The 18,810-nt window shown below is 36.7% G+C and overlaps 1 protein-coding gene across 1 annotated transcript; it reads right to left on the bottom strand.

The window, feature by feature from the left end:
* Nucleotides 1-511: 511 nt before the first annotated feature.
* Nucleotides 512-17,241, bottom strand: LOC121869328 (WD repeat-containing protein 74-like). Its single transcript, XM_042370619.1, has 3 exons — nucleotides 17,075-17,241; nucleotides 3,514-3,721; nucleotides 512-1,197 (listed from the first exon to the last, which is right to left on the bottom strand). Exons 1-3 carry the CDS (start codon nucleotides 17,224-17,226, stop codon nucleotides 1,015-1,017), a joined length of 543 nt encoding a protein of 180 aa, XP_042226553.1. The 5' UTR covers nucleotides 17,227-17,241; the 3' UTR covers nucleotides 512-1,014.
* Between the last annotated feature and the right edge of the window lie 1,569 nt (nucleotides 17,242-18,810).

The following is an 18,810-nucleotide window of genomic DNA, read 5'->3' as shown; positions in this document are numbered from 1 at the left end:
TAACATAGGGAGGGATGAGTAGTCAGGAAAGAGAATACCTGCTGATTCAGCTTATCCTTTTGATTTGAAGTCAAATTGCAAATTATATATCATATTTTTTCTGTTATATTATTTATGAAGAAACACATCTTAAGAGGCTGATCATGTTTACAAATGAAGTGTCATCTCATACTTATTAGTTCTCAGTAGGCCTATATCAAATCTGATAAGACCACTGTACAGTATCCCCATTAAAGATAATACATAATATATTTTAACAATAGAAAAGGTAATATATTTCATAAAAAATAAATTATGGTACTTTTTAATGAACTGTCCTAATATATACAGGTGCTCTTCTACTTACGAACGAGTTACGTTCCCGAGACTTGTTTGTAAGTCCAACTTTACTCTTGTAGATACCAAACATATTGTAAAAAATGAAAAGATTTTGGATATTTAGTACAGCCTTAAAACCTGACTCACTCTTCTCCTCTTAGGTAATGTTTGTTCTATCTGGAATTTTCTTCAAAATAATCCAGTCTCATCCACATAAACACCTGTTCTGGCAGGTAACACCCCCTCAGTGATGATGTTTGTATCTCTGAAAGTTTGTAAGTTGAATGTTCTTAAGTAGAGGAGCACCTGTATAAAGGAAAAATGTAAAAGGAAACACACATGACATTTATTGTACATTAAAATACAAATTTAAGTCACTGGGGAGTGGGGGCTAATTAGTTCACGGTGGCCTCCCCCCATGGTAAAAGCTTGGAGAATTGGCAAACCTGGACCCCGTTTCCCCCAAAATTGCCTGGACTTTCAAAGGATTACTGTATTAGAAGAGTAAATACAGCAAAGAAATCTTCCTTTTATTAATAAATTACTTAATTTACATATAATTCATGTAAAAATTCCAGCATTTTCATAGAATCTTAAATGTTTATTACAGTACTGTATGGATCATAAAACATTACTTTTTTTTATGATATACAAGTACCTGTACCTCCAAACCTTCTATTTGAATAATAACAGCATTCACTCAGTCAAGGTTTTCCAATCCTCATCAGAAATCTTGGGATTTACATCCAACTTTTGTTCTTTCATTGGTTCTGGCTCTGTGGTCACAATTCTCCGTTTTGCCAATTTTTTAATGCTCGGCATAATATCTGCCAAATTTTCCCGCACCAATAGGCAATTCAATCTGGATTTCATGTATTCCTGAAAAACAATTACCATTTAAGTAATAAGTACAATAATGACATTGTGGTAAAATTAATCCCTAGGAACATACAATGCAAAAAATAACAATAATTTTAATTTACGTACAGTTAACCCTCACTTTACGCGGTTAATGTAACCCACAGGGTACCGCGGAAAGCGAGAAACGCGTAAAGTGAATAACATAACATATGGGATTAATTGAAATGGAGTCCAGACCGATCCCCAAACTCCACTTTTTGACGACACATAACTATGTTGTAGTAAAAATAACATCTTAATTTTATGATGGTACATGCACACAATTAATACTTTAGAGAAATACAGTCCCCAAGTTAATGTCCATTCAAATAATGGACATGACTCCCTCTCACACTACACTGCCGGCTCTTCCCTCTCTGAGAAATTTTGGGGGGAAAACCAGGTATAGTAATAAATAATACCTCAAACTAAAGTTAGGATAATATAATTGACATTGCTGGATTCCTTGTAAGACCAGGAATATTTTGAATATAAATGTCATATATTTTTCACAAAAGATAACATACTTACTCAGATTAAACATTTTATCTAAAAATTTTATGTCTAATGCAAAATATATGATGTTTATATTCAAAATGATCACCAAATTGTAAGAATTCCAGCAATGTAAATTATATTCTGGCCGGGTAATTTGTATGAATTTTATGAGCTAAAACAAATATCTTCAGTTAATAAAAAAAAAAAAAATATTCTTCACGACACTATCTGTCAATCAAAGTACCCCACCTTGCCTCCCCCCCCTCTTCCAACCGCGCGGTCAGTCCCAACCCTCCCCCCCACCCCCCACCAATCCTCCCTTCAAGAGATGTTGGGTGAAAAATTTAGATTTTAACATTTTGTATTAAATAATACCTCAGATTAAAGTTAGGATAATATAATTGACATTGCTGGATTCCTTGTAAGACCAGGAATATTTTGAATATAAACGTCATATATTTTGCACAAAAGATAACATACTTACTCAGATTAAACATTTTATCTAAAAATTTTATGTCTAATGCAAAATATATGATGTTTATATTCAAAATGATCATCAAATTGTAAGAATTCCAGCAATGTAAATTATATTCTGGCCGGATAATTTGTATGAATTTTATGAGCTAAATTAAAAAAATTATACTTCACCGTGTAAAGGGGTACACCCACCGCGGAATGTGAGCATCCTGGGTTCTGGCAGGGCACCGCGTAAACGTGGAAACGCGGAATGTGGGACCGCGTAAAGTGAGGGTTGACTATATATATATATATATATATATATATATATATATATATATATATATATATATATATATATATATATATATATATATATATATATATATATATATATATATATATATATACAGTTCACTTTACGCGGTTAATGTAACCCACAGGGTGCCGCGGAAAGTGAGGAACGCGTAAAGTGAATAACATAACATATGGGATTAATTGAAATAGAGTCCGGGCCGACCCCCAAACTCCACTTTTTGACGACATACAACTATGTTGTAGTAAAAATATTATCTTAACTTTATGATGGTATGCACACACAATTAATAATTAAGAGAAATATCAATAATATTAGGTTTTTTAACACTTACATTAGTAGAAAAGATGGCTGGGCACACGGGGATGGGCGGTTGGTTCCGAGGCAGAGGGCAGATTATTGGCCCTCACCGGTATCATTTGTATCAATTGTATCACTATCCACCACAGAGGCTTGCAGGGCCTCTTTGTCAAACCCCCCAAAGTCCATATAAGTCCACATCCTCACTATAATTATCACTATCACTGACTTGGGCCGGCTGTGGTGGGTGGCGGGTGAAGAACTGGTAATGTTTTGATGACTGGGCGACCTTGTGTGCACCATGTTCGCGCCGCTTACACAACATGGCGGATGGCGGGAGGTTTGGATCCAAAAATGGCGCGGCTCGCCAGCTGCTCTCCGCGTAATGGGGTACACGCACCGCGGAATGTGAGCATGTTAGGTTCCGGCAGGGCACTGCTTAAACGTGGAAACGCGGAATGTGGGACCGCGTAAAGTGAGGGTTGACTGTATATATATTGTATACAAAAACTTGTGTACTTTGAAACTTAACATAACTTGTTAGAAATAAAAACACAGGTAGTTTAGGCTCGGAAACATTCACCAATGCCCTGAAAAATTCCGTAAATCTAAGATTTTTTCCAGGGGTAAGAATTCAACTGCATACACAAAATTACTCTAATACAGAAAGGCTCTGCATGAATTACTCTGACTATCAGGGATATTCCTGCATTATAGACTCTTACCTTATATAAAAGCTTCCGTGATGTTAAATGGTGCACTCTTAAGAAACGGTCTAGGGAAACAGAAAATACCAGTGGATGTTTGGGATGGACCACAGCATCTCGAACAGCACCAGCAAACCCTTTGTATACAAAGAGTGGATCTTCAGGCTTACCCCCTCGTAGATCAAATAACCCCATCCGACCATGAGCTGTTCCTACCAAAACTTGGCTGAAGAAAATATGATCATTATTAATCTTTCAGCTAAACATAAAACAATGAATTCATATTAAACAATATTCTGCTTTCTGTATTGTACCTGTACTTAGATAATCAACATGTATATTAGATATTTCCATCTATTTTTTCAGACATCTTTTGAGTCTAGTAAGGATATTTTTGTCATAAAACAAGTTATTAACATGAAACTGGAAAAAATTTGTAAAGTATATAAGAAGTCACTGGGAATTGACAAGAAAAATTAAGAGTACACCTTCTCCCCCAAGTTCGTGGTCCTCTATTATTCAAGGATGACACCCTGGATGTACCCAAGAATGTCTGAAGGTTGTTTTAAAGTTGCCGGCATTTTTGCGGCTGGGACAGGGAGCCATTCATTCTAGAGACAGTAATTTCCTTTACCTGTATTGTAAATATGTATGCGTGTGTGTGTGTAGACACACACACACACACACACACACACACACATAAAACACACAAAAATAAATAATAATTGGAAAATCCTCTCACAAATAACCAGAAACAAATTTATAAAAAATGTGAGTCTACCCTCAAGTCCGTGCTTTATTACTTTATTAATAAAGCACGGACTTGAGGGTAGACTGTCAAATTTTTAAGAAATTTGTTCCTGATTTTTTGTGAAAGTATTTTTCCATTATTATTTATTTGTATGTGTGTGCCTACACACACACTCATGTACTACATCCTTGACCACGGAAGGGTCAAGACGTACCTGGCGCTCCTCTCGGAGCAGCCAGGTCAACTGTTATGTTGGTCCATACCAACTCCCTCCCGTGAACCCTCCTCCCCACCAGAATATCAACAAGTTCTCGCCAGAAGTTACAATTTCATTTAGGAAAGGAATGGAACCAGTGTTAAACAGAGGTGAACAGTGGTGAAGTGCTTAAGTCAATGAGAACAACTCAACAGTAACAGTCGTATCCAAGTTAACCTTCACACAGTGAGGTCCCAGGTACCCAGTGATAACGGCCCGTGAGACCCAACAACAACCAGCGATGTGTTAATCCGTCTACGATAGGAAAGCCTGGAACCACACCTCACTCATATAACGCCATCTGTGAAGGAATAACTACACCACATCAAGTCCCTCGTAACACCATCTGTGAGGGAATTCGTATACCACGTGATGCCCCTCATAACATCATCTGTGAGGGAGTTACTACACCACGTGAGGCCCCTCATAACACCATCTGTGAGGGAATTACTACACCACGTGAGGCCCCTCATAACACCATCTGTGAGGGAATTACTACACCACGTGAGACCCCTCATAACACCATCTGAGGGAACTACTACACCATGTGAGGTCCCTCCTAACAATATCTGGGAGAGAGTTACTACACTATGTGTTTGCTGTTCAACACCTACATTAATCTGTATGTTCCTTTACCTTTCTCTAATGAAGGCTCTTGTTAAACCACCAATGTATGTAATAAGTCATTTATGTCCAATGTATATTTTCAGCCTTCGGGCTGCAGAACTTTTTCAATAAACCGTTAATTATTATTATTATTATTGTATATGCAATACAGGTTAAAGAAATAATTGTCCTAAGGGCAGACACAAAGGGAATATACATTTCTTTGTACACAAGTAAAAATCTACCCCCTCGATCAGCAAATGTTATTAACGGATTTGTCAGTTCCCGGCCATTTTGAGAACTTAACCCCCTCGAATTTGGGGGGCCCTTGTATAGTAAAAAACCCCACATATTATGGACATTGATCCATTTGGACTAGTTTCTTATATTATGAATTCGGGTTCGTTAAAGTAAAAAATAACGGACCAATTGTATGGAAATTATCACAAATAATTGTAGTAATACCCCCATTTAGCCCAATCATGCATAATGCCGATTAGTTTTAGGACCCCTGCTTTGGTTTTACTTGAAAATTCACAACACAAGGCAGAACACTTGGGACTCGCTGACATTGGTCATGCTTGTTTGCAGACTCCACAAATGAGAGCGACGTACCCATGTATGCTCGCAGCCAATCGGTGCCCTCCTCCTGGTAGCATCCAACTTGAGTGACACGCTCGCTCTTTATACTGTGTGTCTGATGTCTGCATATAGTATTATAGTGAATATTTGTGACCAGTTATTTGTCACTAGAAAAAAAAAAAAAAGGAAAAAATCCATAATACACACAAGTCACCTGTTCACTTGTACCTGGCAGTGCAGCAGTCATTATTATGCAACCTCCCGCCCCCCCCTTACAGCTTAACAAGTACCGACATATTACAAACGTGTAGAGCGACTTCGTTTATTCTGCTAGTCTGCAAACCTCCACCCTGTCTTCCCAGTTTGAACATGTTCTCATCCTGTAAATACCAGATGGTGATGGTGGTGACTAACACTCATTAGTACCTCTAACAATCAATACTCATCACCACCACCATTCACTACTACCTCCACAACATTCACCACCACTAAAACTCACCCATCATTACCAACAATCACCATAATCAGCACCAACACTCACCATCACCAACTGGTGTTCACAGGACGAGAACATGTTCAAAATGGGAAGACAGGGTGGTTTGCAAACTAGCAGAATAACCAAGGTTGCTCTAGCAGCTCTACTCATTAATAACAAATACGGTACTAGTTAATTGTAATTGGTGGGAGGTGTAATGGTGAGTGTTGTTGGTGGTGGTGAGTGTTGGTGGTGAGTGTTGGTGGTGGTGGTGGTGATGGTGAGTTGGTGATGTTGATAAATGTTAGTTCACGTGGTCACTTTGGACTATGTTGGATTGTTGGTATATAACAGACCAAGTCTGTTATTGGATATAATGGACTTTCAGCTAAAATGAACCAGACTTCCCTGCAATTAGTCCGCTATATTGGGGATTTACTGTATAGTATTTAAAGAACAGTCGTATTTTGTCTTTTTCACAAGTACAGCATGCCCTTCAAATTTGCGGGGGTTAGGTTCTCAAAATGGCAGCGAATCGCCAAATCCGCTCATATAGGACAATTATTTCTTTTACCTGTATTGTATATGTGTGTGTGTGTGTGTAGACACAAACAAAAAACACATACAAATAAATAATAAAGGAAAAGTCCTCTTACAAATAATCAGAAATAAGTGTAGTAGTAAAAATGTTGAGTCTACCCTCAGTCTACTCCGTGCTTTATTAATAACATAGCACGGAGTAGACTTGAGGATAGACTGTCACATTTTTTAGAAATTTGTTTCTCATTATTTGTGAGAGGATTTTTCCTATATTATTTATTTGTATGTGTTTTGTGTCTACACACACATCAACCTCTCCTCCGACATTGTCCCACCTCCTTCCATTACCCTAGGTCCGAACACACTCCAGGTTGTAGATTCCACGAAGCTCCTCGGCGTCACCATAGACAACAAACTAAATTGGAAACCACACGTCAGTGAAGTTGTCAAATCCTCCAGTTTCCGTCTCCACCTGCTCCGCCGACTCAAGTCCCTCGGAGTTCCTGCACACGAGCTCCTCAGTGTATACACAACATTCATACTTCCCAAGCTCACCTATGCCTCCCCCACCTGGTCTTCCTCCCTAAATGCCACACAACGTAAACACCTAGAAAAAGTGCAAAAGAGGGCATGCAAGATTATTCTCTCCCCTTCCTACTCCACATATCAAGAAGCGCTCAACACACTGACCCTTTCGACTCTCACTGACCATCACCACGGCCTCATCTGCAAATTTGGTAAGAAGCTTCTACACCATCCCCGACACCGGCCCCTACTACCACCTGAGATCCCCTGTCCGAGAATTGCTGTTCGACACCACAACCGCATCCAGCCCATACGTGCACGAACTGATCGCTATAAGAACAGCCCAGTCCCAACCATTGTAAAAATTATCAATAACATGTAATAAATCAGTGTATTCACTCCCAGTAAACACTGCTCCTTACACTATCACTGTGTTGAAATGAACTGTAGTTTGAGCTGATCCCCATCTAAGCTATTATATGTCTTATTTGTGTCACTTATGTTACTTGTATATTATTTGTAATTCGTAACCCATTCCCCAAATATGTAACTGTACATTTTCAGCCTTCTGGCTGCCAAGCTCTTTCAATAAACCGTTAAAAAAAAAAAAAAAAATATATATATATATATATATATATATATATATATATATATATATATATATATATATATATATATATATATATATTTTTTTTTTTTTTTTTACCTATAAAATTGAGAATGCTATAACGAACGAAACTCCTACAACGAACACTATTTAAAAAAATTTTATTTATTTATTTTTTTTTACTTATTTTTTGTATTTTTATTATACAAGTATTAATGATATTCTTTATTTCAGGGGTTTAGATGCATATTTATGCACTTTTTTACAATTTTATATTATATTTTTCAGTGTTAAGTGGTTGTATTTGGGGGCCTGGAAAGGATTAATCCTATAACGAACGAAGGCTATAATGAACAAGGTTCTAGAACCAATTAGATTCGTTATAGCATACCCCACTGTATATATATATATATACAGTCAACCCTCGCTTTACGCGGTCCCACATTCCGCGTTTCCATTTTTACGCGGTACCCTGCCGAAACCGGAATGCTCACATTCCGCGGTGCGTGTACCCCTTTACGCGGGGTGAAGTATAATTTTTTTATTTAGCTCATAAAATTCATACAAATTATCCGGCCAGAATATAATTTACATTGCTGGAATTCTTACAATTTGATGATCATTTTGAATAAAGGCATTATAGATTTTGCATTAGACATACAAATTTTAGATCTAATGCAAGTATTTTGTTTACTCAGAGCAAATATGTTATCTTTTGTGCAAAATATATGAAGTGTATATTCAAAATATTCCTGGTCTTGCAAGGAATCCAACAATGTCAATTATATTATCCTAACTTTAGTCTGAGGTATTATTTATTACTAAAAATGTAAATATACTGTTATAACCCAATCATTTCTCTGGTAGGGAGGGAAGGTGGGGGTGAGGGGTAGGGAGGGAGGGAGGGAGGGACCCAGGGAGCAGGTGGGAAGAGGGGGGGAGGTGGGGTATTTTGATTGACAGATAGTATTTCGGTAAGTATATTTTGTTTATTTATTTAAGATATTTGTTTTAGCTCATAAAATTCATACAAATTACCGGGCCAGAATATAATTTCCATTGCTGGAATTCTTACAATTTGATGGTCATTTTGAATATAAACATCATAGATTTTGCATTAGACATACAAATTTTAGATCTAATGTAAGTATTTTGTTTACTCTGAGTAAATATGTTATCTTTTGTGCAAAATATATGACACTTATATTCAAAATATTCCTGGTCTTACAAGGAATCCAGCAATGTCAATTATATTATCCTAACTTTAGTTTGAGGTATTATTTATTACTATACCTTAAAATCTAGTGGTTTTCCCCCCAAAATTTCTCAGAGGGAAGAGCCAGCGAGTGTAGTGTGAGAAGAGGGGGAGGGAGTTGAGTCCATTATTTGAATGGACATTAACTTGGCGACTGTATTTCTCTATTTCTCTTAAGTATTAATTGTGTGGATGTATCATCATAAAATTAAGATGTTATTTTTACTAGAACATAGGTATTGTGTCGGAAAAAGTGGAGTTTGGGGGTCAGCCGGTCTCTATTTCATTTAATCCCATATGTTATGTTGTTCACTTTACGCGTTTCTCACTTTCCGCGGTACCCTGTGGGTTGAATTAACCGCGTAGAGTGAGGGTTCACTGTATATATATACAACACAAGTAAAAGAAATTACTGTCTCTAGAACGAATGGCTCCCTGTCCCGGCAGCAAAAATGCCGGCAACTTTAAAACTACCCACAGAAATTCTTGTGTACAACCAGGGTGTCATCCGTGAATAATAGAGGACTGTGAAATAAATATCCGCGAATTATCCGGGTGTACTGTAATCAGACTGAAATAATTTTGAAAGAGATGGGTTGCAGGTCAAAGGCAATATACAGAAAAGACTGCACTAAATAAAAAAAAATCTCTTTGTAAAAACTTACAGAACACAGTGACCCCTCCATTAACGAACTCAATCCGTTCCAGAAGGTCGTTCGTTAACCGAAACCATTGTTTCAATGGGATTTTGGATAATTGGTTCCAGCTCACCGAAAATTTCCTAAATTCAACAAAAATGGTAGAAAAGTTCACTTACTTTGAGGTGTGTATGTAGAAGGCTCCTGGATGATGATGATGATGATGATGGGAATTAGAATGGGGGTGGAGGAGAAGGAAGAAGAAAAGGCATTGGGGTGGAAGAGAAGTCACCCCATGGCACCATTTCATCCATAAAATTTTAGTTCTCTTGGTGTATTTCAAGATTATTTTCTTTATATCAACACGGCACTGCATTATATATTGTCAATATGTAAAATATATTTCAAAATGACCAATAATTTGCTTGGAAACACAGAAAAAAAGCGTTTAGTTGAAGAGAGTCTCAAGCAAGATGTTACCTCCAGTGAAAACAGAGAGAGACTAACTCCTGTTTGCTGTGTTAAGAGGCTGGATGCCGCGCATTAAACTAGTCACTTTACCTTCAATTATGTTCAATAATTGTTAAAATGACTAAAAAATTTAATATTAAACTTTTAAAATTATTGAATAGTATAAACTTCTTGATATTTACTAAAATAGTAAGGAATTTAAGCCCTAGAACCGATTAATGTATTGGCGGACTGATACTAAAGCTGGTTGCCCGGTCAGTGCAAGTGAAAACATGTTGAGGTCGGTTCTTAAGAACTTCGTTAACCGAATTGAAGATCCTTATGGAAGGCAGTTCGTTAATCGAAATTACGTTAACCGAGGTGTTCGTTAAACGAGGGGTCACTGTATTTTCAGAGCTTGTAGTGAAAATACTTGACTACAATAAAATGTCATGCGACTGGATGTTAAGAGACCGAAGTATACAAGTGAAACAGCAACAGTACAGCTATCAGATATGCATGCAATAGTGAAGGAATTTGGAAGATTAAAAAAATCAAAGGGAAACACAATGGAATACTGGAAGATTAATTAAAGATGTATTTTTGAGGTTTTATAGATAAAGGCAATAATGCCCAAAACAGCACATCTTTGTAGCAGTAGATACAATTAAGAGAAATCGGCATACACACGCCAGTATAAAGAGAAGGGTGAAGACAAGGAAGAGGACCTAAGCAGAGATCGGAAGATTCTGTCTGTCCAGAAAGGATACTGTAGATAAGGGAAAGCTGAGTCACTGACCCCAAAGGAAGAGAAAAGGGCAGTGGAAGAATAATGATAATGGAGCAGAAAACCAAAAGTATCTTGCAAATGGCAATACAAGCATGAAATTTGGCATGATTAATCTACAGGTACTCCTCGACTTACGACCACCTCAGTCGTACCAAAATTTTTTCAAATTACGTATTTTCGAGTCCTGACATTTAGTGATTGCGCTGTGTACTCACAAAATTTTGGCTTGTAATTCCCTATAAAATGGCTGGCAAGCTTATAAGTGAGAGTTTTGTGGTGCTGAGAAGAAAAAGAGACACCCGTTTCAGATTTTCTATGTACAGTCAACCCTCGCTTTACGCGGTCCCACATTCCGCGTTTCCACGTTTACGTGGTGCCCTGCCAGAACCCAGGATGCTCACATTCCGCGGTGGGTGTACCCCTTTACACGGGTGAAGTATAATTTTTTTATTTAGCTCATAAAATTCATACAAATTACCCGGCCAGAATATAATTTACATTGCTGGAATTCTTACAATTTGATGATCATTTTGAATATAAACATCATATATTTTGCATTAGACATAAAATTTTTAGATATAATGTTTACTCTGAGTAAATATGTTATCTTTTGTGCAAAATATATGACATTTATATTCAAAATATTCCTGGTCTTACAAGGAATCCAGCAATGTCAATTATATTATCCTAACCTTAATCTGAGGTATTATTTAATACTAAATGTTAAAATCTAGTTTTTTCACCCACTCTTTCTCTTGAAGGGAGGGTTGGTGGGAGGTGGGGGGGAGGGTTGGGACGGACTGACCATCTGGCTCGTTGGAAGAGGGGGGAAGGCAAGGTGGGGTACTTTGATTGACAGTGTCGTGAAGAATATTTATTTTTTTTTATTAACTGAAGATATTTGTTTTAGCTCATAAAATTCATAGAAATTACCCGGCCAGAATATAATTTACATTGCTGGAATTCTTACAATTTGATGATCATTTTGAATATAAACATCATAGATTTTGCATTAGACATACAAATTTTAGATATAATGTTTACTCTGAGTAAATATGTTATCTTTTGTAAAAAATATATGACATTTATATTAAAAATATTCCTGGTCTTACAAGGAATCCAGCAATGTCAATTATATTATCCTAACTTTAGTTTGAGGTATTATTTATTACTATACCTGGTTTTCCCCCAAAAATTTCTCAGAGAGAAGAGCCAGTGAGTGTACTGTGAGAAGAGGGGGAGGGAGTCGAGTCCATTATTTGAATGGACATTAACTTGGCGACTGTATTTCTCTATTTCTCTTAAGTATTAATTGTGTGCATGTACCATCATAAAATTAAGATGTTATTTTTACCAGAACATAGGTAATGTGTTGGAAAAAGTGGAGTTTGGGGGTCAGCTGGTCTCTATTTCATTTAATCCCATATGTTATGTTATTCACTTTACGCGTTTCTTACTTTCCACGGTACCCTGTGGGTTACATTAACCACGTAAAGTGAGGGTTGCCTGTATTATCATCGCAATTTTGACTTATGACCTGGATTTGGGTCCCTAACCCCGTCGTAAGTCGAGGAGTGGCTGTCACTTTTCAAATCTACCCAAATAGATATTTGAAAATTCAAAATGGCCATCATGTTCACCTACCAAAACTCATTTAATAATAATAATAATAATAATAATAATTATAATAATAATAGCAGCTGGTCTTTTGGTTATCAAAAGTGCCAGTTCTTCTAAAGAAATCGCTACTGCTCGAAACACCACAAAGTCAAAGACGTGAGAATAAAAAGAAATACTGTACTGTACTGCAATAAAAGATCGCAAAAGTGACAATTCGACTTCTATCATTCATATACCCTAAGTTTGAATACTTCCTAAACCCTGTACCCTGTTCAGGATCATAAGCTTTAAAAAAAAAAAAAAAGGTCTTCAATTGTTCTTTAAGGCCTCCACAGAAGTCAGCTGGTTCATGGATGCCGGCACTCGATAGAACAATCTGGGTGCAGCATAGTTAAAGGATCGGGCAGTAAAAGAACATTCCCGTACTGCTCTAGGCTCCTCAACACGTGAAGGACCATCACTACTTGGCAAAATCATTTCAGAATACGTAGTCAGAGGAAATAGTAGGTTGGCCATATGCAGGTACTTACGCTCACCAAACATTATGTCTTAAAAGTCATTAGAGAGTTTGAGCTCTATCCTATCCTAGCTTTAATGGCAAGTCAATGTAATTCTATCAAGAATGGGGAACTGGGAATTCTCTGTGGGAGAGCAATTATAAGCCTGGTAACCCTGTTTGAACTTTCTTTAGTAGATAATAAGTAGGCAGACCCATAAAGAGTTACAATAGTCAACCCAACACAAATTAAGTGAATGTAATAGTGTCACAATACACTGTCGAACCAAAAACTGCTGAACAGCATTTAGATTTAGAATACGAAAGTTGCAACTCTTAACTACTGAATTTATATGCTCTTTAAAATTCAGTTTTGAGTCAAAGTACACTCCAAGTTTATGAACAGGACTGATTTGTACTTCCCCAAAGTTTAAAGAGGTAAAATCATCTGTGCTGTCACCCCTCCTATTTCCATGGATGACTATAATCTCAGCTTTTATTTAATTCATCTAAGTTTTCTCCTAACATCCAAATTTTAATATCAGACATCAAGGATTTCATTATCTCCTCAATATCTTCAACATTTACAGTATTATTTTCACATAAAGCTGTGTATGGTAGGCAACACCACGAGCATCTAGCAGAGATGCAAGAAGTGGTCTCAAAACTGATCCATCTGTAGTTCAGTCAATCTATGCCCTTAGTAGGCCAAAACCACCACTAATTCCAATAGTAATGTACTATCTGGTATTATTTTATAGGAAATTTTATCCTTATTAACATATTAAAAAATCAACCCAAATCAAATGATTAGAACAGTTTAATTTTATTTGATACTGACTAGGTGTGGGGCGAACTTCTTGACACTAATTTTTGGATCCAAATCACATATAAATATAAATAACACACATAATAATAATACATTTCAATGTAAAGTGATTGAAATATCTGTATTTATTTTACTTTTATGCTCTTAAACCCTTGGTAGTCTATTTTACTTTAAAATTTATTTTTAAACGTAAAAAGAAACAAGAAATCTTGCTGAAGCAGAAACTATGCAGGTTCATACAACTTATTTTCTCAATCACTAATGATAAAACAACTATACAAGTGTAATTGAATAGCAAATCTACACCTTTGAACTATATTTTGCCTAGAATATCCTGATAATTCTACTGCTTATTGAGATATGGTGCTGTATATAAACAAATTGACAATAAGACGGTGGTGGACTGCATAATTTTATCATATATTCCGCATGCTATTTTTTCTGCTAAAACATATATTGTTTTGGCCTTTACAAAGTAGATTACATCACTTCTACTTTCACATACAGGTATTTTAATTAAGAACATCTTTTACATAGGTGATGGTGTACTATGCTTTTGTCATGCATGTTCTGTGGACAGTTTGGTACTAGTAGTTATAAATTCCAAACATTTTGATGACTAATGCATTTAACAAAATAGTTCTGAGGTCAGAATGTAACAGTGACTAGGCCCTTCATCTACGAATTTTGCAAGATATGCTTCCTTACCTTACATCAGCAGGACATAATCTATACACCAAGTCCACCAACATTTACTTGCAGTGCATGTCACGATTATCAGTAGAACTCCCGGAGGCACACAAAATTTTTTCAGATAGCCTTCATGTGGTGAGGCATTCAGATAAGTATGAGGCCCCCTGACCTCATTATAAAACAAGTCTTAATGAGATACATGTACAGTAGTGTTTGCATAAATAAAAACAGCCCTGTGTCTGTCTGACTGCAGTTAAGTCTCCATAGCAGCAGTATTCAATGCGATATGCTTAGTTTAGAAATGCAAACATTCACCAGTGCTCAGAAAAATTCTTGGGATGTGCAATTTTTGGGGAGGATAAGAGAATTCATCTCAATACCTAGAAATTTCATGAACCCAGAACTGCTCTGCACCATTTATTACACCTAACAAGGAGATTACTGTAATGAGCTTTAATAGGTGAATTTGGTGGCCATCTTGGATTTCAAATGTCCAATTACTAGGTAGATTTGAAAAGAGACATGTGTAGAAGAACCATGTCAAATTTCATGCTTGTATTGCCATTTGCAAGATTCTCCTAAAAAATCCTGAGAGCTGCCCCACTATGAACCATCTTCCTGGATATGAGAAAATACCTACTGGATAGAGGTATGAAAACACTATTAAAAATGAAATCAAAGTATGAATTCATATCAAAGTGAATCATTATACAGGATAGTACATAAGATGAGAAGGCAAGAGCATGGAATGGTAGGACAGGATAATTGTTGGATTATAAGCATGTACAGTATAAGTAAAAATAATAATGCAGTACATGTACAGTATCTGTGGTGTCAACACTTCCTGAAAAGCATGTACAGGTATCCCCCAATGTATGATCTCACTATTTATGATACATACTTTGCTTAAAGGGTGGTGATATATTAACACCATTTCCCTATTTACAATAAAAAATTGTTTTTTGCATGAACAATGGGGATGGAAACGGTCAAATTCGCTGACTTGCAGAACATGTAGTACATTAGGTGGCCACATGGTGGCGCCCAGGTAGATGTTACTGCACTTGTTAACCGCAGCGTCATCTACCCATGCCACCATGTGGCCACCTATTGCTTGACAGTCCCATGCTTTGTATTGGTGTTGTTACTTGTCCATCGGTGGCGGTTTTCCCCTTACAGTGAAAGGATATCACTAATATTAACATTGTTTTGGTGTTTGTGAAGTGATTTTTGCTTTGTATTTTGTGACTGTAAAGTGCTTTGCCTTCGTGGTTGTGAACATGATGTCAGCATTGTCAATCGCTATCATTGTTTTTACATCATCATCAGCATTTTTTCCCCCCTTACAGTGAGAGGACATCACTAATGTTCAGACTGTATTCAATTTTTTAATTGTGATAAGTGCTTTTGCTCAGTTTTTGTGATTGTTTAGTGCTTTTGCTGTTTTTGTGACTGTGAAGTGAGCTGTGTGACTTTGAAAATGTCTAGAAAGCCTACACCTCCAGTCTCCAAAGTAAAAGACCTTCCTAGAACTCCAACTCTGTCTCCAGCCTCTCCAGAGGCTGTGTGAGAGTCAGAGTGACATCTCCACTGTACCTTCAAGTCTCCTTAGCCTCAAAGGGGACATCTTCGTGGTGTAGATTAATATAACCTTTTCCTTTTCTATTTTTAATTTCTCTTTTTTCTTAGTTTTTCGCCCCCGAGGCCCCGATGTGGGTCAATGACCTGTGCCCAGGTGGGCTATTCCCCGAGAAAAAAAAAGAAGCTTGTTCTCAATGATGTGGCGAGTGCTGTTATTTTATTACGTGTAGGAATTTTATTTTCAGTGATACATGTGGGTGTCGGACTGGCTGAGAACGTACTGTATCCCATTGAACCCCATGTTACAATGTTCCTGATTTACAATATTTCAATTTGTGATGGGTTTTTCAGGAACGTAACCCAATCATAAATTGGGGGATACCTATATATTACCCGAGTTAAATGCAATATATTGCCTAGTAAAAGTGTGAACCATCAACTGAGGAAAAGCAGTACAATACATTGCTAATTAAAACATAAAATTATATCATTGGAGTGGCTACAAGCAAGTAAGTAGACAATATGATCTTAGGAATCGACTAAGTTATGATAAATACTGTAGTGACAAGAAAAAAAATTGATAAGAAACAAGGTACAATATTCTGGAGACATGAACAAGTAAAATGACCACAATAAACAACAGATGTGAGAAGAATGTTCCTTTTTACTTAACTTCAAGAAATCCAAGAGCTAGATGAGTGTTCTCTCAGATTATGTAAATTCATTAACCAGGTTTTTAGAAAAGATAATTAAAACAAAAATAGATTTAAATAAGGGTACCGACATTCATTAAGGAGATTCAGTGTGAACCACTCTAGTTAGCATGTGACAGGACAGTGTAACATCTTCATACTGAACTGTATATGCAGTACACTTAAGCCTTACCTATTACTAGATGGAACTGATTTAATGCATGTAAGTGGCGATTCTTCCCATTCAAAGTTGAGAATTGGTCTCCTCTGCCGCTGTGGATCATAAAGGCGTACCTGTGGGGGGGGGGGAGGGGATGAAGATACTGCAGCAGCTCTAATATGCATCAGTAAAGTACAACACATTTGAAGCTGTGATGGTGCTTTACAAATGTGCTAATATGCCACCTCAAAACTATATGCTTAAGAATCGTACACTGTTCTTATGAAGATCACACAGGGAGAAAGCTGAAGACAAATACAAGCTTAGGCAGCCCCTGATTTATAAATCTTCGGTTTTCTGAAAATTCAAAGTACTGTAACAAAAACAAAAATCTCATGTTTTGACTTATGAATAAAAACCCTGAACTAAATTTGGTTATTATTAACATTTCAAGTATTTGTGTAAATTTTTCGGGTTACGGAATTTTGCCCTTATGGAATTGTGAAATTATGACCATAATTTCAGGCTGGGGAAAAAAAAAAAAAAAAAAATGGAGTAAGAGAAATTATTATTTTTTTCTATCAAATTTAAAACAATTATTTCATGTGGATGCATCTGTGGTAGTAAATAGGCACTAGCATTCCCACAATAACAAAAACGATTTTGGTCAACATGAATCTCCAGCCAATGTTCTGCTTTCCCTCAATTTTCTGGACAGTATTACAGGTACAGTAGAACGTCGATTTAAACCGATTCAATTTAAAATTATTGATTTAAAGCGACACCTACAATTAAGGGCAATGTATTAATTTAAAGCAATTCTTTCCTATTTTAAGCGAGTCAAATCTGGCGCATCATATGGAAATGCAACTACAGTATAGTCTCGATTTACACGGTCAATTGAACCCGTGGAGGTCCGCGTAAACGAAATAACAGAACATATGGGATTTATTGAAATAGAGACTGGGCCGACCCCCAAACTACACTTTTTCCAACACAATACGTATGTTGTAGTAAAAGTAACATCTTAATTTTATGATGGTATGCACACAAAATTAATATTTAAGAGAAATACAGTCGCCGGTTAATGTCCATTCAAATAATGGACTCAACTCCTGCCCCCTCTTCCCATGCTCGCTGGCTCCCTCCCTCCCTCCCTACCCCCCACCTTCCCGAGAAATGTTTGGGGAAAAGGACTAGGCTTACAGGTTTAGTAAAAAATAATACCTCAGACTAAAGTTAGGAGAATATAATTTACACTGCTGGATTCCTTGCAAGACAGCGAATAATTTGAATATAAACGTCATATATTTGGCATAAAAGATAAAATTTTTGCTCTCTAATAAAATTCTTAAATTAGATCTAAAATTTGTATGTCTAATGCAAATTTTAGCTTGTTTATATTCAAATTAATCACTATCTTAAAAAAATTCCAGCAATGTAAATTATATTCTGGCCAGGTAAATTCTATGAATTTTATGAGCTAAAAACAAAAATCTCTAAGTAAATAAACAAATTACCGGGTATACTTCACCAGACACAATACGTACGTTGTAGTAAAAATAACATCTTAAGTTTATGATGGTATGCACACACACTTAATATTTAAGAGAAATATCAATAATATAGATGGCTGGGTACACGGGGATGGGGGGGTTAGTTCCGAGGCAGAGGGCAGATTATTGGCCCTCACCTGTATCACTATCCACCACAGAGGCTTACAGGGCCTCTTTGTCAAATCCCTCAAAGTCCATATCCTCACTATCACT

Source organism: Homarus americanus, unplaced genomic scaffold (genome assembly GCF_018991925.1).
Source record: "Homarus americanus isolate GMGI-L3 unplaced genomic scaffold, GMGI_Hamer_2.0 scaffold36734, whole genome shotgun sequence".
Lineage (NCBI taxonomy): Eukaryota > Metazoa > Arthropoda > Malacostraca > Decapoda > Nephropidae > Homarus > Homarus americanus.
Note: the sequence above shows the minus strand (reverse complement) of the source record. Positions and strands in the feature narration are given on the sequence as shown.

Bases quoted from the DNA above. Each gene is read 5' to 3' on its own strand.
- LOC121869328 (XM_042370619.1), bottom strand. From the start codon at position 17,226: ATGCATATTAGAGCTGCTGCAGTATCTTCATCCCCTCCCCCCCCCCCA. The intron at 3,722-17,074 runs GTAAGGCTTAAG...TATTTTCTTCAG, and splicing joins TCAGTTCCATCTAGTAATAG to CCAAGTTTTGGTAGGAACAG. The intron at 1,198-3,513 runs GTAAGAGTCTAT...ATTGTTTTTCAG, and splicing joins CACGGAAGCTTTTATATAAG to GAATACATGAAATCCAGATT.